Consider the following 22,124-nt stretch of genomic DNA (forward strand, 5'->3'; position numbering starts at 1 on the left):
TTGTTTGGTGATGATGTAAGCAAGAGTACTACAGACGGGGCCTTCTACTACTACCTACTGCCTTCTTCTGAGTCCAGAGATCCTTGTCCATGCTATGTGATGGCTCCATTCAAAGTGTACCCCGGGAGCAGAGGCTGGCAGTTGGGTATGTACACCTGTGCTCAAGTGTGTATGTGTGTGTGTGGGGGGGTAGTGTTGGCTACAGAGAAGCCAATGACAATCTCAGTGTTTCTGCAGCCGGGCTTTTTGGTGGGGGTCCCCTTGCTAAAGGAGCCAAGTCTTTCTCACTTGAAATCAGCAGGGTCTCCCCATCTGTGTGTTTTCCTTGAGGACACACCATGTCAAGACATTGAACAGTTCTTCCCCTTTTTTGAGATAGGTTACTATGTATCCCAGGCTAGACTCAAATTGTCTTCCTGCTTCTGCCTCCCCACTGCTGGGATGCTTCTACCTCCCAGGCTGCTATGGATACATAATGTTCAAAGACTGTCAGTTTTTTAAGCAGGTCCTAGGAACGTTCTTGAGTATATCATGGTGGCCTTGTGTTCAGTGATGCCCCTGGGTCGCCAAGGAAAGGGACGTAGTGACAGTTAAAAGCAGGCAGTGTTACAGTTCTCAATGAAATCTGTTTGGAAAGACTGCCAATTAAATAGCTAAAAATGTGAGGCTCTGAAGAGAGAGTGGCCTCTTCCTGACATTTTTCTCTAAAACTCAATGTTTAACTTGAATATTAAGAACAGCTTTGTATTTAAAACGTTGTGCCAGAAACCCACACTGCATTAGCTGGTTACATATGTGATCTCACCTTGTGTCTAAGGCACCTGTGTGTCAGTTGCACTGTGAGGGACACTGAGGTCCACAGGGGACGAGATCCATCAATTGACCTACAACTGGGAAGGCTAAATGTAGCTCAGCCTAATCCATGTGTACACCAGAGGCTGCAGATGTCGCCTTTATGGGGCTAGAGTGATGAATCGCATGCCTAAGATGGGAGCGGAGCGAAGGTCAGTGCCCTCCAGGTGGGCACTGGGGTGCTGTGGGCAGAAGTAGACTCTAACAGACAACGGGGGAGCAGGACTTGTGTTCTGTCTCGGCCCCACTGTGCTGTGCAGCCCCACACAGAAGATTTTCCCTCTTCTGTGCCGGGCCTCTCTCTGTTTGGCTGGTGATGCAGAACATGTCATCCTGGGTTCTAAATGTGTATTTCTATTTTTCTTCAAGCTAGCGTATATTAAGGAAGCACTGGCCTTGCTATAGTAAAATACAGACCAACAAAACAAAACAAAACACAGTGAAAACACCCATCTGCTGGTACAGCATCACTTTTGTAGCACTGGGTAATCAGGGCAAAGACATCTGACTGACTGCACAGTGCTCAGGCAAAGGAAAGATGTTATCTTGATGGCATGACCAAAGTCTTGGCTCAAAGACAGACAGTAGCATTCTTTGCAGTTGCTGATGCCAAATGACTGCTTCGCTCTGATCACCAGTCTTCCCTGTTCGTATTTCCTTTCAAGACGCCTCTTATTCTTGTTTCCGGGGAGTGGCTCTCCTGGTACCCTCCTTCTGTCTGAAGTCCCAGCCTGTGTTTCTGGCCTGCTTTCTATCCCTTCATTCTAGTTCTGCCGGTACGGTTTTTCCTGTGGTGTGATTCCTCATTACAGAACAGCCTCGCTAACTGAGGTCCAGACTTGGAGACATTATTATCCCCCCCCTTGATCAGCACAATGCCAGCATCATTTGGTAATCAGATCCTTCCACCAATTGTCAAAAATCTCCCCTTTGGGTTTCAACTCCAATGACAGAGACTGTTGTGGAGTGAGAGACAAGAAAACTTGGTGCTCTGGAATCCTGCCAGGGTCTGTAGTAAGTCCTATTTGCTGCCTGGCCTTACACCCCCCCCTCCTTCCCCCTCCTATTGTCTTTGATAGCAGCTTCTCTAGGAACTTTCCCTGTGTAGCACCGAGGCTGTGGATACAGGGGAAGTCAGGGTTAGGGCACCAGTCGGAAACTGTCCTGAGACCTTTTTAACTTGAACTGGTTTGAGAATTTGAAATCCAACTGGGGATTTTGTTCTTTTTTTCCCCATTAAAACTGTGTCGTTAAAAATTCATAGGTCCCCTCTTGGAGCAAAATGAGGATCATTATGTGTCTACAAAAAGCAGCAGTGGCCCCCAAGTCCCCATAATTTGGGGGAATGAGAGCCTTGGAGACATGCTTTTGGCTACCCAAAGTCTCTGGCTTTCATGCTACCTTGAGAACTTGTTGCAGAGTTGCTGAACCTAAGGAGTAAATCTCCAGTGAATAGTTAGGGTCTCTACCGCCATGACGAAACACAATGACCAAAAGCAATTTGGGGAGGAAAAGATTTATTTTGCTTATGTTTCTACATCACTGTTCACTGTTGAAGGAAGTTAGGGCAGGAATTCAAACAAAACAGAAACATGGATGCAGGAACTGATGCAGAGGCCATGGAGGGCTGATGCTTACCGGCTTGCTTCCCATGGCTTGCTCAGCCTGCTTTCTTATAGAACTCAGGACCAGCACCCCAGGATGGCCCCATCCACAATGGACTGGGCACTCCCACTTCCATCACTAACCAAGAAAAGGCTCTGCAGGTTTGCCTGCCTACAGCCAGGTCCTATAGATGTGTTTTCTCGATTGAGGTTCCCTCTTCTCAGATGATTCCAACTGTGTCAAGTGGACATAAAAAGTAGCCAGTCAGCCAGCACAGTGTCCCTTGGAAAGCCTGTGTTAACTTGTGTGATTGACCGAAACATCTTGGGAAGGATACAGGATTGAGTTTATGACTACACTTAACCATGGCCTGTGGCCACTGACCTTAAAACTAAACCTGAGTGGTTTTGTGTGATTCACATATTCCAAAGTCAAGAGCTGGAAGTGGAGAGGAAGGGAAATTCCAAATTATCAGGGATCCATGCTAGATGGTTCTAACGATTATGCTTGAGTGAGATTAATTTCCCTGCTGTATTAGTCAGGGTTCTCTGGAGAAACGCAACTGATAGAATGAATCTATCAGTCTATACATATATGCATACATACATACATACATACATACATACATACATGGGATTTACAACAGCTGTTTCCTGATGGGAAGTAGAAGAATTCAGTAGTCATTCAGTCCACAAGGCTGGATGTCTCAGCCCGTCTTCAGTGTACCCTGGGACTCTGATGTCAGTGAAGGAATGAACTTGCCCGTGAGAGTGAGGGAAAGCAGATAAAGAGCGAGCCCTTCCTTCTTCCATATCCTTTGTCTAGACTGCCAGCAGGAGCTGTGACCAGGATTGAAGGATTTAGGGTGGACTTCCCACTTCAATCAAGAAAAACCCCTCACAGGTGTACCCCATCACGTGGGTTTTAGTTAATTCTCGATATAGTCAAGGTGACAAGAATAACCATTATTTCCAGTCTCTCTCCCTTTTTTTAATTTTATGTATGGGAGTACACTGCAGCTGTCTTCAGACACTTCAGAAGAGGGCGCCAGATCCCAATATAGATGGTTGTGAGCCACCATGTGGTTGCTGGGAATTGAAATCAGAACCTCTGGAAGAGCAATCAGTGCTCTTAACCGCTGAGCCATCTCTCCAGTCCCTCTCTCTCTCTCTCTTTTTTTTTTTAAAAAACAAAACCAAACCAAAACAACAAAAACAAAAAATACTTTTTAAAAAATGTGCCTGTATCTTGTTGCATGTACTTGTGGGCAGCATTTACATACAGTGTCTACAGAGGCCAGAAGAGAGGGTTGGATTCCCTGGAACTGGAGTTAAGTAGCAGATGGTTCTAAGTCAGTACGTGTATGCTGGGAATTGAATGCCCCCCCCCACACCCCATCCCTTGGAAGAGCAGCCAATGCTCTTAATCTCTGAACCATTGCTCTAGCCCCTGCCCCCACCCCACCCCCACTTTTCCTCTGGTTTGAAATTCTGGTTTGAAGACTCACCAAGAGCTCACATCACTAGTTTTCATGGGTAGTCAATCACTCTTCCTCATTCCACTTTCCACTCAGCTTGACCCAGCAGGCACATAATGGCCTCCTGCCATATGCCAGAAGCTGGGCCCGATCTGGTGGTTGCCCACATCTGGTAGTGGGAACTCGAGGGTTGGATCCGGAAACGAAGAGTAATTCCATGGAGGGCAGTCCCTGGAGTTGAGCCAGGGAGCCCCCAAGCAGGGCAAGCCAGGGCAGCGAAGAGACGGGAGAGCTGATGAGTTCTCCTGGGGTGAATGGCAGTGATGACTGCTGAGTGCTTGCATGGTGTAGGCGTGTCGTCGCACTTGCTCTTTGGAGCACAGACTGGCAAACTTTTCAGAAGAGTCAGATTCAAATATTTGAGGTCTTATGGGCCAAAGATTTCTGTCACAACTCCTCAGCGTTGCTTTAGTGGCATGAAAGTGGCCAGAGACCACAAAAGGATGTGGCTGTGTCCCACAAACTTTCCTAACAGAAACAGGTGCCCAAATGGCACTAGTCCAGGCCACAGCTTGCCAGTACCACCTTATAACGTGTTTAATATCGTTCCCCCAGTCGTGGATGGTGAAGCTGAGTGTGGCGACCTGAATGAGAATGGCTCATGCTTGAGTGCTTGGCCCCTAGTTAGGAAAACTAGGTTTGGGAAGGATTAAGAGATGTGGCCTTGGGGCTGGAGAGATGGCTCAGCGCTTAAGAGCACTGACTGCTCTTCCAGAGGCCAAGAGTTCAATTCCCAGCAACTGCATGGTGGCTCACAACCATCTGTAATGGCATCTGATGCTCTCTTCTGGTGTGTCTGAAGACAGCTACATATATAAAAAATAAATACATCTTGAGAGGGAGAGGGGTGGCCTTGTTGGAGGGGGCGTATCACTGGGGTTGGGCTTTGAGGTTTCAGAAGATCATGCCGAGCCCAGTCTCTCTCTGCCTCCAGCCTGTGGATCAGGTGTAAGCTCTCAGTTACTGGTCCCGTGTCAGAGCTGCCTGCCCACTGCCATGTTCCTCATCATTATAGTCACGGACTCACCCTCTGAAACAATTCAAGCCTCCAATTAAGCTCTTGCTTCTATAAGTTGCCTCAGTTATAGTGTCTCTTCACAGCAGTAGAAAAAGAACTAAGAGCCGGGCGTGGTGGCGCACGCCTTTGATCCCAGCACTCGGGAGGCAGAGGCAGGCAGATTTCTGAGTTCGAGGCCAGCCTGGTCTACAAAGTGAGTTCCAGGACAGCCAGGGCTGTACAGAAAAAACAAAAAATATAATAAATAAAATAAAAGAACTAAGACACCAAGGAATGGAAGATTATTAGAAATTAACTAGCCCCGAGCCAGAGGCAACTTGGTCAGATTCCAAGCGTGTGTGTTGTGTCTCTCCACATACACTGCCTCCCACCATTTGAGGGTTGAGTTCATTCTGGGAAGAGTATATGCATGTATGTATGCATATATGTGTGCTGTGTGCATGGGTGTGTATGCACACTTGGAAAGAAGGTGGCTTACTGGCTTCCAGCTGGAATGTGTAAACAGCCTGCCTACTTTAAAGCATGGTAGCTACCTAGGGAGGGACAAAGTGGGTCACTTACCAGAGTCCTGACTGAGTTCTTCTCACTCAGCTGAGTCCTTGGGCACATGGCTTTACATTTCTGTATGTTCCCATGGTCCCTCCCACATGGCTGGTGAGATGCCTCTGGGTTTTGACAGATTCCTATGGGTACTGTCCTTGGCTGGCACGGGTGCGGGTCAGCTTTCCACCACTATAACAAAATACTGGAGAGAAATCAACGTAGAGGGATTTATATGGGATCCAGTTCAAGGTTTCAATTCTGGTAAATAAACAGAAGGAAGCCCAGAAAGGTTGGGCGACTTACTCTGTGGATGATTTACCCAGTGGCATTCAGATAACAAAGTGGAGCTAGCCTTGGGTCTTGATCTTTCTTTAAATTTGAATTCTTTCAGCATAACTAACTAGAGAAATGAGCCTATAGGATGTCATGGGGGGGGATGGATAACCTAACATATAGACTTTATTCTGAGAAACAGTGTTGAAGAATGTGTTGGGGAATCTAGAAAACTCAGCTTGGGCTCCCCTCGTTGGCTCTACCACTTATTGTGGCATTGAATGCAGTATTTATCCTTCTACACTTCCGTTTTCTCTGCTAACAAGTGACCACCACAATGATGAGGATTGGATGAGTCCATATATTTAGCATGGTTAGGGGAGGCTTCAAGTGTAGCAGACACTAGATTGCCCTGGCTGATGTTGGTTAAACTCCAGTTTTGGATTAGGAACCTGCCTTTGGCTGGGCATCTTGGTTATAAGATTGGTTATTATTAAAGGCACTCCTTTAATCCCAGCACTTGAGAGACAGAAGCAGGTGGATCTCTGTGAGTTCAAGGCAATCTTGGCCTGCATAGTGAGTTCCATGACACCCAGGGCTATTTAGGGAAACCCTGTCTCAAAGATTTAAGAAAAAAAAAAAAAAAGAACTTGCCTTCAAATGTCATAGCTAAGAAACGCACATGCAGGTTTCATCTCACAGATAAGGAACGTTCTCAGATGGGTTTGGTGGCTCTTGGCTATCATCCAGTTATCCATTCATCCACCCTGAGAGGCTGTGGTGTACCATGTGTGCTGAGGTACTACCCTGAGGAGCGTCAAGGAGTCAGACACACCCAGGTCTCGTCCTTGGCGCTGCCTTCAGAACTGGGACTTGGGTTCAGGTCTACCTCCATTCTTTTTAGTGTGCCTTCATCTCTCCCTCTGAATAATTTCATTTATTAACTGCTTAAATTTTAGTTCGCCCATCTTAACTGCTGCTATGGTATTTCGATCCCTTAGCCTTCTCTGAATTTGTTGGATTGAATTATACGAATTGAAGATGAGCTGGGAATGGAGCTGTGCTGGTTGAGGGCTTGCCTAGCACGTATGACATCCCAGAACCATGTAACACCCCGAATGGTGATGCACACTTGCCATCTCACCATTGAGCTAGTAGAGGCAGGAGGATCAGAAGTTCAAGGTCATCCTTGGCTACATAGACAGTTCAAGTCCAGCCCTAGCTATGTAAGAACTAACTTAAAACAAAACAAAAAAACCAAGAAGGTAAAGGTGTACGTTCTCTTTTTTATACCAGCTCTCTGGTCTTGGGTAAATTGACAGTCTGGGGGGAGAGGAACATGGATGTAAGATCTGGTCCTCAGGCTGTTGAAGAAGAAGTTCCCATGGGCCTCTAGTCTATGTATGGGTCTTCATAGTAGAAGTTGGAGGTCTTAGTGATCAGTAGAAGAAGAAGTGGCTTCTCCCACCTCCCAACTAGAGTGTACAGTCTTGTCACTTCTGGGGATGAAGGTCTCACTGCCCCCAGGGTTAAGCAGCTGGAGATACTGCCTATCCACAAAGGTTGTACCCCACTTTCCCCCAGTACCCTCAACAAAGAAAGATCCCTTCAGGCAAAGGATGGAGGAAAGAGACCAGGGCCAGTTGAAATTATGCTCTGTAATCTTCATGAATTCTTGGGCAGGCCCAATGGTGAATGGAAAAGGCATTAGAAGGTTTGGATGTGAAACCAGTTGCTTCTGACCCATTAAAGGGGGTTGCCCTTTCTTTTGAGTAGTCATTCATGTCGCTGAGAAAGGTGTGACCATCCCCCACCTCACATTCCCATACAAGTTCAGAAATAAATATAGCCCTCCCTCTAAATCAACAGGGAAATATTTGGGGAGGGGTCTTTTCTGGGTTTGGGTGGATTTTCTTTGCTTCCCCACTGAGAAGAAATTAATCTTTTTGCTCTAATGAGTCTGTGATTTAGAAGAGCAGGTGTGCTGAGCTCCCCAAGGAATCTGCTCTACCACAGCTCACCCAGCTTCTGCTTTCTGGGCTGCCATGCACACTGATATATTTAAAGATGTAGAGCACTCCCTGGGCACAGCAGCTACCCTCCTCTTCAGTGCTTGCCAGACATTTGCCCTTAGAAGGCGTGGGTGGAGAGGCTCTTTGGACCCTCCCTTGAGATTTCAGCTCTTCCCACTCCTATACCTTGTATGGGCCAGTTGTATATAATTCTGCCATGGTTTTCCTGTGTGCCCCTGAACCAAGGGAGGTGCTGAAGTATATAGTCTCTGGAAAGATCACTGAAGGAGAGAGGCCATCTTTGCAGCAAGTGGTCATCCTGCTGGGACGAGCCATTTCAGAGTTGTGGCAGCTTGGAGGTTACCAGCTCTCTTTAAGTAAGAAATACATTTATCGGTCCCCCAAGTTAGACCTTGGTACAATCATCTGTTTGTAGCTGGTCCTTTATAAGGTTTGACATTTGTCTCTCTAGGGAAAGAGGTCCCACAACATGTATTGGAATTAGCTAGGTTTTATTTGTAGAATCTCTCTCTCTCTCTCTCTCTCTCTCTCTCTCTCTCTCTCTCTCTCTCTCTCTCTTAGATTGATTGATTTAATATATATGAGTGCTGTATTTGCATGTATGCCTGCATGACAGAAGAGGGCATCAGACCCCATTAGAGATGATTGTGAGCCATTAGGTGGTTGCTGAGAATTGAACTCAGAACCTATGGAAGAGCAGCCATTGTACTTAACCACTGAGCCATTCATTTCACCAGCCCTCTATTTGTAGAATCTTGACAGTAAAAATGGTGACTAGCTTTTAATTAACCCAGTTAAATCTTCAATATTGACGAGGCCATAGTTAGCTCTATTTCCATGTGTGTAAGAGCAGGACTCTGTGTTTCCCTCTTGGCTGCTTTACAAGGGAGCCAGGCTCTTGAGAACTCTGCTCACCCAATAGCCTTCTTTGCCTTAGCTATCCCATCCAAAGATGCCTATTGGGTGGCAAACTCCCCATACGTTTTCTCCACAAAGTGAAAAGGCTGTGACGGGCTGGGAGAGGCCTCACTTGTGTTCAGAGCTGCAGCGTTCAAAGCCGTCTGGACAAACTATTAGTTCCTTGTCCCCTGGCCCATTCAGGTCTGTGCATGTTTTGACGCTCTTTTTAGCTTTTCTCTAGACCCTGACACAGCTCTCTCAATAGACGGGACCGTTACAGCTGGCTGAATGCCTAGCCAGCACAATGCACTGAATATTAAAGGTTCTGGCAGCTCCCTTGCCAATGCCAGCAGGAAAGTGACTGGGGTACCCAAGCATAGGTCCCAGCAGTTGCCTCTGACCCTGCAGTGGGCTCTGCCCAGATTCCTGAAGTTGCCTGTATGCTTTCTTTGTAGATCTACACGGATTGGGCCAATCATTACCTCGCTAAATCCGGCCACAAACGCCTCATCAAGGACCTCCAGCAAGATGTGACCGATGGTGTGCTCCTGGCCCAGATCATCCAGGTTGTAGGTAAGTCCATCTTTCCCTCTGAGTGAGGTACAGAAGAGGCAGCCCAGAAAGGTCCCGTGGGCTAAGGGAATGTGAACCCTGACGGCTCTGCCTGACGTGTTGCCCGGTCCCTTGACTTTCTTTTGATTCTGATTGTGCAGAGCCCAGCTTTAAAACTGTTAACACTCAGTGGGGCTGTGGGTGTAGACTGCTCAACTAGAATGCAAGCCCCAGGTTCTGTCTCCAGCACCTTGTAAACCTAGTATGACGATTCACGACATGGAAGCAGGATCAGCTAGCTAGTCAAGGCCATTCTTGGCTACATAGTAAGTTTAAGGCCAGCCTGTGTTCTCAAAAAAAGGAAAGTCATGGCAGACCTGCCTTGACCATCTCAGGGAAAAGAACACCCAGGGCCAGAGTGGGAAACTGGGGCTTTGAAATGGACACTCTACCTGTGTCCTGCCTCCTGACTGACTCCCTTTCCTTAACTCACATAGTTCTTTCTAGAAAGCTTTGGGCATGCTTCAAAAAGGAAAAGAGAACACAGGACTGCTTAATCCTGCCAACTCTGGCTGAGGAAATCAAAGGCTCCAGAGAGGGTTGGTGGTCTCTGGTTTTAATACCAGGGCAAAAGAGCTTGAGCCATTGGGATGTTTGTGCCTTAGACCTGAGCTGGGAGGGGCAGGCGCACCAGTGGGTGGATGACGGCCATGGCACTATCTCTGGCCTGCAGCCCTGTCTGAGAATCTGAGCTGTGGTGATCTGTTGGTGTGCATTATCCAGTTGACGGTCGCCATTGTCAACTGTAGCAGCCCACTAGTGCCAGAGAAGAGGGTCCAGGGCAAGGACGGGGCCCCAGCTCCTCTGCTGACTGTGTGAAAGCCGCTTTCCTTTCAGCTGGGAGAAGTGAGTGGATTTCAGAGGTTAAGCCGTGCTAGTGTTCTGCAGGGAGACCCACAGAAACACAAGCAGTGGGGCCTAGGCTGAAAGTGGGGACTGCCACTGACGGAGAAAGAGGGTTCCCCTCTACCTCGGCATTGGTTTCTGAGACCGATTCCTTCTTTCCCCTTCCCTCCACGGACTGCTTCGCTCCTGCCACAAAGGCAGCCATTTAAAGCATGCCTGTATTATCTCACAGCTTCCACACATCATCTAGGTCAGGCTCTGATCATGTTTGGGGCCCGCATCCTCATGCAGGGACCCACTGGAAAAGGGTTGGCTTTCATGCTTGCTTCAGTTACTGGTGGAACTCATGTCCTCATCCCTGGGGGACTCTGGGTGCTGAGCCTTGCCGGTGACCAGCTGGAGATCACCCTCACCTCTGAGCAGCTGCTCTTAGAGCTTCTTGCCATATAGGAATCCTGACCCTTCCGCGCCAGCTCAGGAGCAATCGTCCCAGTGGAACGAACTCTATTACGTAATGTCAGAGTTGCAGGTCCTGCCCACACTCGGGGAGAGGACTGTACTAGGCGTGGGTACCACCGTCTACCTCATGGGAGGACACCTGCTTCTCCTCCAATCCCCCCTCTTCCTTCTGTTCTCCATCACTGCGTTGAGAAGCTCTTCTCGTTGAGAGTCCTCTGCCTCTAGGAAGTGGGCAGTAGATTTCCCATTTTGCCAATGGGGAAAGGGAGGCTGGGTGAGGCCCAGGAGCCTATGTGAGACTTCTTACCTGGCGCAACCACTGTCTTCACTTTAGTTCCACGACCACTTATCGAGCACCTTGGCACACCTCAGTGGCTTGCTGGGGATGGAGAGAGGACTGGGCTGGGCTCGCCGCCGCCTTGGGGGCTGTTCTTCCACCTTGCCTTCATCTTTGTTGAAGTTCTGACCTGTGTCTGATCTGGGCTTTGAGGTCTTGTCAGCAGACTTGTGGCTGGCCCCGAGCCTCCTTGAAGCATATCTGGGGGTGTGACTCTACTGGGAGCCCTCCCCCGTTTCATCTATCAGTAAGAGAGAAAATGGAGAAAGGATAATACTGAGGAGTCGTTCTCTGCCTTGCTCCATGCCTCACAGGCTCCTGCCTCACTCTGCTTCTGTTACCTCTGTTTCCCACTCCCCTCTCCCCTGTGTGTGTATGCTTGTTAGCATTGGGTGTGTACAAGAGTGCATGAGGTGTGTGTATGTGCGTATGTACATATACAGGTGGGGAGGCCAGAGGTTGATATAGGGTACCTTCCTTAATCACCTTTGTTTACTCTATTTGAAGAATTCTTTTATTGGTTTTACATGTGTGTGTGTGTGTGTGTGTGTGTGTGTGTGTGTGTGTGTGTGTATTTGTGTATTTGCACATGTGAATGCAGTGCTCCCTGAGGCCAGAAGAGGGCGCTGGAGTTGTAAGTCAGCTGAAATGGGGGCTGGGAACCAAACTCAGGTCTTCTGCAAGAGCAGCAAGTATTCTTAACCACAGAACCATCTCTCTTGCCTCATCTATCTCTATTTTTTGAGACAGGGCCATCTCATTGATCCCTGGCCAATGAGCTTCAGGGATCCACCTGTCCGCTCTCCAGTGCTGGGGTCATAGGCATGCCCTGCTGTGCCTGCTTTTTCCGTGGGTTTGGCAGATGTGAGCTCAGGTCCTTATGTTTGCACGGCAAGTACTTTACTGACTGAGCCATCTCCCCAGCTGTTTTTCTGACTTGAAAGTGGGTCGGCTACCCTTGTTTTTCTTTATGGGTGCTTCATGACAGGAAAGTTGGAGATCAAATAAGAAATATGTGAGTTTGATGCGCTCCAGGATAGCACTTGGTAGCAGCTGTCGAGAACAGTAGGCAAAGGAAGATGATGTTGGGTGTCAGGGCTGATTCATCATGCCCACCACAGACTCAGAAGAGGCTCGTGTTAGGATGCACGCTGTCAGTTTGCTGAGCACGGCTATGAACGTGGGCGGTCAGCTTTATCATTGCTCGGGAGCATTGGATGCTTCCTTGAGTCTATTCAGATGAATGGCTCATTTGGAACTGAGCTGCCGCTCTGTGTTTCTGGAGGCTCAGGTCAGTAACAGCAGAGCTTCTCAAATGCCGGGGTTTGTATGTGCTTTGGATTTCAGATTTGGGGGCTTTATAGACTTCCATATACATGTGTTATGTTGGGAATGTTCTAAGTCTAAGCAAATAATCTTAAGTTTCATAGGCACTTGATATACACAGCTTGAAGATAGCTTTATTCATTGTTTTTAGATAATTTTGGATGTGAGACAAAAGGCTAGTCATGTTGAACTTTCTATGTGCCACATCAGGTTGATGTTCAGAGAGTTCCAGATTTTGGAGCAGTTTGGATTTCACATTCTCAGATCAAGGATGTCCATGATGTGACTGCAGATTTTGGGGTACCTCAGGCTCCAGAAGAAGGTAGCCCTGGGCTGGGGGCTTCTCAGAGAAGGTCAGGTGCTAGCACACCAGTGTTTCCCTGACAGCGCCATCCCTGGGCACACTTCTGAGCTCTGTGCATGCATAGAGATCCAGAAGATGGAAACTGGGAAGGAAGCATACTTTCCCCGGTGTTGCTATGATAAAACACTTGACAGAGTCTAGTGAAAGGAGAGAGAGGTTATTTTGGCTTACAGTTGCAGAAGGACACAGTCCATTGTGTCAAGGAAGGTGTGGTGGAAGGAGCAGGAGACTGGCTACTCACACTGTGTCCATACTTGGGGAGAGAGGGAGAAGAAAACAGTCTTGGACTGTAAAGCTCAAGTCTCTCCCCCAGCTACCCATATCCTCCAACAAGGCTCAACAAATTACCAGCTGGCAACCAAGGGTTCAAACACATGAGCCTGTGGGGGAACTTCTTTGTTTTGTATGTTGAGACAGGGTCTTCCTATGTAGCACTAGCTGGTTTGGAACTTACTAAGTAGACGAGGCTGGCATGAAACTCGGAGAAATCCTCTGCCTCTCCGCCTCTCCGCGCCTCCGCGCCTCCGCCTCTGCCTCCTCTGCCTCTTAAAAGTGTGCCTTCATAGGCTAGTAAATTACGCCACTATCCAGTGGTATTTCTCCTGACAGGAGAGGAGCAAGACTTTCCAGTCTTGGTGTGGACTGTCTAGAATTCCTCCCCTTGAATTCTGAATTTCCTTCTTTATGTTCTCACTATGAGAAAATATAGACTGTATTTGGGTGGACATCAATGTGTGTATATGTATACCCACACGGGATTTTTCTAGAATTTAGATACTACTGGTCACACTGGCAATGTGCTGGACTCCAGTGGCTACCCTTGACCTGGTGTGTTCCTCTGGAGTCCAGCTCTTTCTAATACCTCTCCTGGCTGCCCAGCCACAGCTCGAGGGACCTCTATCATTCCACCTACTATGGTCTTGGGCTTTGTCTTCTCTAGATTTTTTTTTTTCTACCTGGGAACTCAGAATTTTGCCTGGGTCCAGCACGTAGTAGTGAGGTTCAGGAGAAGCTGAGAGGACCCTGCAAGTGTGGTGTGGTAGAAGGGGTGACAACTGTAAGGGTCTCACTTACCCATTCATGAAGGCTTTGTCCTTGTGGCCAAGTCATCCTATATTGGTCTTACTTCTATATACAACCGCACTGGGAATTAAATTTCTGCCTGTGGAGTCAGTGATCTCAGGGATACATGATTCGCACGCGATCCTTCTTTCATTCCGCAGAATCTTTCCTTAGTGTTTTTTAAGGACCAGTTCTGGTTGCCAGGGCTGCAAAAAAAATAAGGAATTCTGGTGGTGTTGGAATGAAATGATGGTACCAGCAGATTATAACAATGGAATAAAATGGGGCTGGTGAGATGGCTCAGTGGGTAAGAGCACCCGACTGCTCTTCCAAAGGTCCGGAGTTCAAATCCCAGCAACCACATGGTGGCTCATAACCATCCGTAACAAGATCTGACGCCCTCTTCTGGAGTGTCTGAAGACAGCTACAGTGTACTTATATATAATAAATAAATAAAAATGAGCAAGAATTAAAAAAAAAAAAANTTTAAAAAAAAAACAGTGGAATAAAATATGGACTATACTGGTAATAAGTAGAAAAACTTACAAATAAAGATGCGAAGAGGGAGCTAGGCTATACGCAAGAAAGCTGCTGCTGTTGCTGCTGTTGCTACTGCTGCTGCTAAACACTGCTGCATCTTCCTGGTGAGGTCCACACTGAAGACCGGATCTAGAGAAGGCTTGGGGAGGGCAGGGCTAGGATCTCTCTGGTCCATAGCACCTAGGTTTTATCTTGTACGAGGCATGCCAACAGGATGCATGCAAGATGAAAGATGAACCCTAATGGATATGGTGGGTGGGGAGGTTACCAGCCCATATCATGACCACATGATCGAAATCCCAGTCCCGGTAAGGGGTAGATGGGAGCCCTGGCCTTCTGAGATGGTTCGCTGGGAAGAACATGACCTTACTTCAGTTATGTTTCAGTTTGGGATGGAGCGCATGAAACTAATCACAAGAAGTCACAGACAAACCCAAACTGTGGAGTAGTCTGTTAAAAAAAAAATTAATTGAAACAAAACTGGTCTGTGTTTCCCAAAAGCATCAGCGCCTTGAAAGACAAAGGGAGAAACGATGCCAGGATGGAAGAGGCTGAGGAGGCAGGACAAGAAATGGGCTGTGTGGTCTCTGCCTGCAGCCTCTGAGTGGGGAGAAAATGCTCTCTCAGACATTTTTGAGTTAGTTGACAAAATTGGAGTACTGGCATTGTATCAACACTAGATTTTCTGTGTTTTATAATTATACCATGGAAGATGATATCCGTGTCCTTTAGAAAATCCATATCGAAGTACAAGGGGCTCAGGATGTGATCTGCATTGCTTACTCTAACATGATTCAAGCCAGGTGTGTGAGGACTCTTGTGGAGTTCCAGCTACTTGGTAGGCTAAAGTGTGGAGGCTGACTGAGCCCGGAAGCTCAGGACTGCCTAAGCAATGTAGCAAGACTCTGTCAAAAATATGTGTGTGGTGTGTGTGTGTGTGTGTGTGTGTGTGTGTGTGTGTGTGTGTGTGGTGTTCCTATATAGAGATTATAAGGCCAGGAGGAGAGAGAGAGAAAGTGGACAGTCACTTAGATGGGACGAGAGGTGGCAAGAAGCAGACAGGGGTGTCAGGTTGTAGTGGTGTAGGCCTTTAATTCCAGCATTCAAGAGGCAGGCAGATTTCTGAGTTCCAGGCCAGCTTGGTCTATAGAAGAGCCCATGAAGAAAAGCTGAGGGTGGAGATGCAGGGACAATAGGGCAGCATCAGGCAGGAACCCTGGGTACAGCATAGGGCATGTTGAGTATCAGCCCAAGAAGCAGCTTGTTTCCAGACCTAGAATGACTTTCTGCCCGTTACTCAGTCTGCCCCAGGCACCCCCCTCCACACCCAGATCTCAACACTGGGCTGTTTCTGACCCCTGCTTCCCCAGGTTGCTGTCTATACAGTAGCTAGAAAGGGCTGCTATTGATGTTTTGATGTCAAAGGGCTTGGTTTCTGTGTTTAGACCCTTGCTGGTATGAGCGTCATGAGGCCCATGCTGTCTGTCTATCACATGCCAAGCCCAAGCACTGGGAATGGCCAGGAGATCTGTGAGAGTTGAAAAGACAAAGGTGTGTGCCCTCCTTCTGTTTCCTCTGAGGTGACACCAGAAAGAGCCGAGGTGAGAGAAGAGGGGGAGAGAAAACAAATGAGTCGGAAAAGACAGGGATGAAGAGTTAAAGAGGGAGTGACGTGGGAGCCTTCCCCTAGAAACAGGAAGAGCTCGGAGGCTCTCATTTCTCACCACCCGTCTTGGATGCCCATGTCCCAGTATCTTGTCCCAAGTAGCTTCTGTCCTGGAACCCTGACTAAGAGGGTGAAGGGATGAAGGAAGGACAGACGAAGGACAGACGAAGGACAGCCGTGCAGAGGGAAGCAGCCTGGTTGGGGTTTACACTCCGATGGGGGACACCTACTCCCACTGCTAACCCCAAACCTCAGCCTGTTTATTGGATACAGTGCAGTGGGAGGAGTTAGCTAGCTTGGATGGCTAGTCTCTGTATGTGAGCCATCTCAGGCTGTAAATATCCCAGAGACTCACACTAACCAGTCATTCACAAAACACTCATTCACAAACACTCACACTAGGACACGCAAGAAAAGCTTTCCTATCCCTCTTGACCCTCACTTGGGTAGGGCTTTGCTACTCCCCGACAGGAGGAGTAACTTCCCTCCCCCCCTGCCCCTCCCCTCCCCCTTTGCCCCCCCCCCCCGTTCCCCACCCCAGCGTTGGGGTCCTTGACACGGCTGTCTCCTCCAGACTGCTCACTCTGGGTTTCCTCTGTTCCCTCTATCCTGGAAGTTCAAGACAGTGTAAAGGACAATACCCCATCTGTCAATGACTCACTGCTCTGTGGCTCTGTGTAGGCTGTGTGACTCCTTCCATATTGCCTGGACTGTCAGTAGCCAGGGGGGATGTTAAGGACATAAGTTTATAAGCTGTTAAAATGTACTGTGTGCTTTGAAGGGCTACAGAAAGGCAGAGTTTGATATCGCTGTCATTACTAAAGGTACATGTTGACACCTTCCAATAAGTAACTTGTCACCTTGTGTGCAGATAAGTTACCGCATTAGTGGGGTTAAGAATGTCTTGAACACCCTAGGATAGATACTTTACCATAGCGTCTTAGAGGTGCTAGTCTAATCGTGGCCTAGCACTCGGTGGATAAATGCACACTTCTTTGATTATCTGGCTTGTGGTTCAAACCAGAGACCACCTACTCTAAGTTAATGTGTTTGGCTCTAAAGGCCCAACAGAACCACGGCTAAGTATTTATGACAACCATAGAAAGATTTGGGGATTTAAATAAAGAAGTACTTAAATTATCTAAAAATAGAAACTAGGTGGTCCAAGACTTAACCTTGCTCTTTTAAGAATTTGAGTTTGGATTAGCCGTCTGACTTGCATCTCTGTGTGGACTTTCTGAGTGCTGCTAAGTAGGCTACACCCTGTGGGTTTATTTTCCCTGTTCTGAGTGGCAGTATTAGGTCATAGGAGCTATGATGTTTGAAATCACAGATACCATGAGTGCATTCATGTGACAGACTGCCAGGGAGAATTAGAGGAGTCATTAGATCAGACTCTTTCATTTCCACCTAACAGGATCCTTCACACTCCCCAAGTGACTCTTTAGCATTCCAGCTCCCCATCCTGCTCTTGTGATGAGGAGCCAGCAACATGGGCCCCAATCGGAACCCAGTGCCGTGGACACGGATCGGGTGCATCTATCCAGACAGTGAGTCACAACTCAGGCTGCTGCGACCATGCAAGGGAGATACCATTGCTGCTGACTCTCCAGGACCACACACTGGCTCTAACATACGAGAGTCCATGGTCAGCCTGTGAGCTCGCCATAACTTCCCATGTGTGAAGGACTGCCATCTGTTGAGGGTATTCGGTTATTTTCCTGTCGTCAGTGCGTCCATCTGTATTTACTAGCAAAAAGGACAGCTGCCTCAAGATCGGCAGCAAAGGCTGGTTTCCTTGAGATGTTCTGAATACTCGTTTCTTCATTCCATTTGACAAATATTTCTTGAATGACTACTATGTGCGGCACGGCCCCAGCTCCGGGGTCATGGTAGGAAATGAGGCAGGTGGGAATCTCTGTTTATATGGGGTTTATATGACAGCAACCTGTTCTGCATACTTGTATTTTCTTGTGAACTAAAGAACAAATGTCATTCTGCCCCTTCCTTCTCTCCCTTCTTCTACTCGTGATTGAACCCAGGGCATTGTACATGCTAGGCAATTCCTCTACCACTAAGTTACATCCCCAGCCAACTGGGCAGAGTTAATATCCTATTCTTGGTACTCATTTGGTCTTAAGGCTTTCAAAAAAAAAACCCCTTTCTCTGTGTCCTGACATTAAGCAGGGTTGAAAATCCTCAACTTCGTCTCTGAAGATGGAGAGTTCCCTGGTGGGTCACCACCCTGCACATCTAATCATGTTGGCATGCACAAATCAAGCAAATCTCTGTTAACTACGCTGGCTCGGGGCCTCTAGCTTGCTTTCCGTCTCTGAGAGTCTCTCTCAAGATAGAACCCAAGAGAAAACATGAGCGTAATCTGAGCTGATGGAGGACTAGCATTCTGAAGTCCTCAGAGGCCTGGGTACTCGGGTGCCATTATCCTTCTTAGATGGTTTTTCAGTGTCTTTCATCTCTGGGCAAGTTATAGCCACTATAGTCATAATAGTCTGATGAAAAAATCTGAGGGGGTAGGGGAGGAGTTAGATTTTGCAGACAGTTCTGAGCTCTGGGACAATGTGAGATGTAGCCTCGGCATGTCTGCCAGGCCCTCAAAGCCTGGGTTGGGGAGACGAAAAACAGGGGGTGTTCCGTGTGACGTCAGTAGGGTCAGGTCAGGCCAGCGCAGAGTCCTGGAGGGCAGAGACCCCAGTGTACATTTCCCTCCAGTAACATAGGGGAGCTTTGGGAACGGGAGTAGGGGCTTATTCTTTAATATGGAGCTCTAGCTGAGTGTCTGAGCCTACCCCTCAGGGAGTCATATCATAACAAATGATATGCGAAGCACCTACTGTGTACCAGGGACTGTGACATTTTACCAGTATCCTTGGTGTCACAGTTTCATTGCTCTTCTTGAAGGAAGTGACGTCAGCTTCCTTTACAGGGGAGGAATCTGTGGCCTGGGGAGGCTGAGGAACAGCTGAGGAACTCTAGAGCTGATGCACACAGGCAGCATTCGTAGCTTTCTGCTGCTGCTTCCACTGGTCCCCTCTCCACACATATCCCTGGTTGTATTTTCCTAGCAATTCCTGCTTCTGTACGGTACATTGCATTCACCCTCCTCATTAGTATGTGATTCTTGTTCATTCAATGCACACACACCCCTTTCTTTTACTTTTCCCATAGCAAGGTGCCACTTTAAGCGTGTGTGTACCCTGATCTATTTGGATTTGCTATCTGGTCTTGGTCAAGGTGTTTTGGAGTCTGACTCTCCATCTCCATATTTGCCTCCACTGCATAAAGTCAGGACACCCAAGGGCAATACTAGTTCTTCCGGTTACAGCTGCTTTGAGCAGTTTTCACTGGCTTCTGTCTCCACCTGCTGAGTCAGAAGTGGGCCAATCCTCTCAGAAGCACCCCATCTCTGTGGAGAAGCTGCAGTTAAATTTGTGACTGCTGCCTGCCATGCAATCGCAGCTCACTGTCCTCCAGGTCAGACATTGCCACCATGTCCCGTCAAGGCAAGATGATTGTCAGTGCAGTTGTCTCTACTTGAAGTGATGATGACCTTACCCCAGCTGTCCCTGGAGGATGGCAGCTCGATGAGTAAGTCCCAAAGCTTGCAAATGCAGCTCAGCATTTCACACACAGTCCTTGTTCAGACGGACCCCAGTGTGAGACTTCGGACTTGGCTGGACTCGTGTCTGCTATTTGTTTGGCTAACTTGTGTCTCCTTTTACAGCAAATGACAAGATTGAAGACATCAATGGCTGTCCAAAGAACAGATCGCAAATGGTAAGTGGGTCTGTGGGTAGTATTTGTGTAAGGTTAGCAGGCCATGGTCTCTGAAAGACCTGAGCAGCTTGAAAAAACACTCACACCAGAAGCTGTTCCATGGGGTTAATTCCCCAACATTCGTCCCCAAGTAGCTGTGCTTTCTGCTTCTGACATATTTGTTGGCATTCATTAAGAAATTTTTGTGGAAAAAAAAAATGTTTGTGATGTCTGTATAGCAAGGATACAAAAACAAAATATCCTTTATATTAAAAGAAGTCATATGGAATGGGACCCTCTATGGCTCGATGATTTGTGATCATTTCTGCCTGTGTGGGGTGCAGAGGCTCAGGTGGGATGATGGGATCGGACTGATCAGGGTGGGACATATGCCCTGGTCTGTAAAGGGGAAAGAAACATGAAATTGGCACTGTGGTATTAAGTGGAAAATGGACTGTGGCTTCTTCTGAACTCTGCTCAGCAACCATGATGCATGATATCCTGGCGAATGTGATGTATTTAAGCTTTTACAATACAAAATTAATCTTTAAATCCTTTCTTTCCTCATGTTGCCAAGTCCTTGAGTTCATATCAATAATGGTGTTGGGAGAATGGAAGCCGGTGTTGCGTGAGCTCTTAGTGCTTCACTCGGAGTACCTTGTTGTCAGGGTCCAGTAGGATGTCCGAATATCTAGACATGGATTTGCTTCAGAAATCTAAAGAAGGGAACAAAGTATTTTCCATCCCCGCCCGACTCCCCACCATTTGACAGATTCCACGGATTCCAGAGTGCTTGGCAGTTCTTAAACTCTTTAATGTTCTGACTTGTTTGTATCCTGAAGAGTTGGACAGAGGTGACCTTTGTAGACAACTTTTTAAAATGCACAAAACCTATTGCTATTATAAAGAAGTATGCATGTGTGTATGTGTACATCTGTGTGTGTGTCTGTATGTCAAAGTCTCATTTTCCTCTTTGCATCCTGAAGCAAGTTCCTTCTCTTCGGTGAGCCCCCTAGAGGCTTTTTGCTCCATAGGCCAACCATTCCTTAAGTAGACAAATCCCCAGCCAGGACTCTGAGAACAGCTCTGACTCTTGGGAAGGGCTGGCTGCTATTTTTACTAGTGCTTCTGCAGCTGTCTAGTGTATTAATAATTGAAAAAGTTTGGACAATAGAAGACTTAATTTCAGTGTGAGCATTTTACATACACGAGGCACTCTTCGTGTGAAAGAGAGGCGTTCCTTCCCTCTCTCTAGGACAGATGTAAATTCATTTCTCCTAGCCTGGTGTCATGCACGTAAGAGCTGACATTTGAAGGTAGGCAGCCATTTATTTTATTTGGTCCAAATGTACATCCCGCACTGTGTGTTGAAGATGCTGCTTGTTGTTATTAAAGTCTACTCTCAAGCTTGTGAAATGCTGCCATCTCAGACTCTTCTAGGCAAATTTATTTTTATCCTCCAATGTGTTTGTTATAAATACTATCACAAGAGCAAAGCAATCCTGAGGCTTCCCCACGGCTCAGCTATGTTAGTACTGAGAAGGAGGGCAGTGTGGGGTTTTTTTTTTTTTTTCTGTTTTTCTTTTTTAGAACAGCAGTATAAAATCCTATAATTGCCTGTGATAATTGGTCCCAGTCTGGGGTGGGGAGGCAGACAGCCTTATGGCAAACCTAGCAGAGAAGGGTTCAGCAAAGATAATGTGAGCCTAGGGAGATGAGGAATGCCTACGATAGCCACTCTCTTCTGTTGGAGATGAGGAGAGGGTGGTCATGTGTTCGCCACATATTGTCCTTTACAGTACCTTAAGATAGTGACAAGTGCGTGTGCCAGTTCCACCAGCTCACATCGAAAGTGAAGTGTTGCTTTGACTGACTGAGTTTGTATGCCTATACACAACGTGCATGCATGTATGTGCATGGAAACATCCACAGAGCAAAAGTGTCTGTACTCCTGCCCGAGTACTTTTCGAGAGTGTGCCAGCCAGCATCTCTAGCTTCCTAGTAAGTTAATCTCCCTGTTGGGCTCTAGTTGCGGTGATCAGTGATGACCCTTTGCTGCTGTTTGAAGGAGAGCATCGTTTTGGTAAAGGGAAGATGACACACAGGGAGGCGAGACCTTGCAAAAGATACTCTATAGGGAGGGTGAGTGATTCTCCCGAAATATGGAAGAAGAATATCCACCAGGAGCCTCTAGCGATGCAGCTGAAGAAAAGCAACTGTTCCAAGCAGGGGGCTGATTCATCAGCTGGTCAGTGAGCTTCGCAGGAGGAATGGGCCTGGAAGGCAGGGCACCGCTGCCTCTGCTTCCAACGCCCTGCCTGCAGGCTGTCCGGGAGCTCTGGCTTCTTCTCTAACCATACCAGACCCTAGAGTCCCA

General features: G+C 47.5%; 1 protein-coding gene across 12 annotated transcripts in view; it reads left to right on the forward strand.

Moving 5' to 3' along the window:
- Positions 1–22,124, forward strand: part of Nav2 (neuron navigator 2) — a 643,327-nt gene that overhangs the window by 393,783 nt on the left and 227,420 nt on the right. For all 12 annotated transcript variants that reach the window (XM_029533095.1, XM_029533102.1, XM_021221030.2 and 9 more), the window contains 2 exons: positions 9,217–9,334; positions 19,716–19,768. In XM_029533095.1, coding sequence (XP_029388955.1) covers positions 9,217–9,334; positions 19,716–19,768 — 171 coding nt within the window. The remainder of the gene's footprint in view (positions 1–9,216; positions 9,335–19,715; positions 19,769–22,124) is intronic.

The sequence above is a fragment of the Mus pahari genome, chromosome 1 (assembly GCF_900095145.1).
Source record: "Mus pahari chromosome 1, PAHARI_EIJ_v1.1, whole genome shotgun sequence".
NCBI classification, from domain to species: Eukaryota; Metazoa; Chordata; class Mammalia; order Rodentia; family Muridae; genus Mus; species Mus pahari.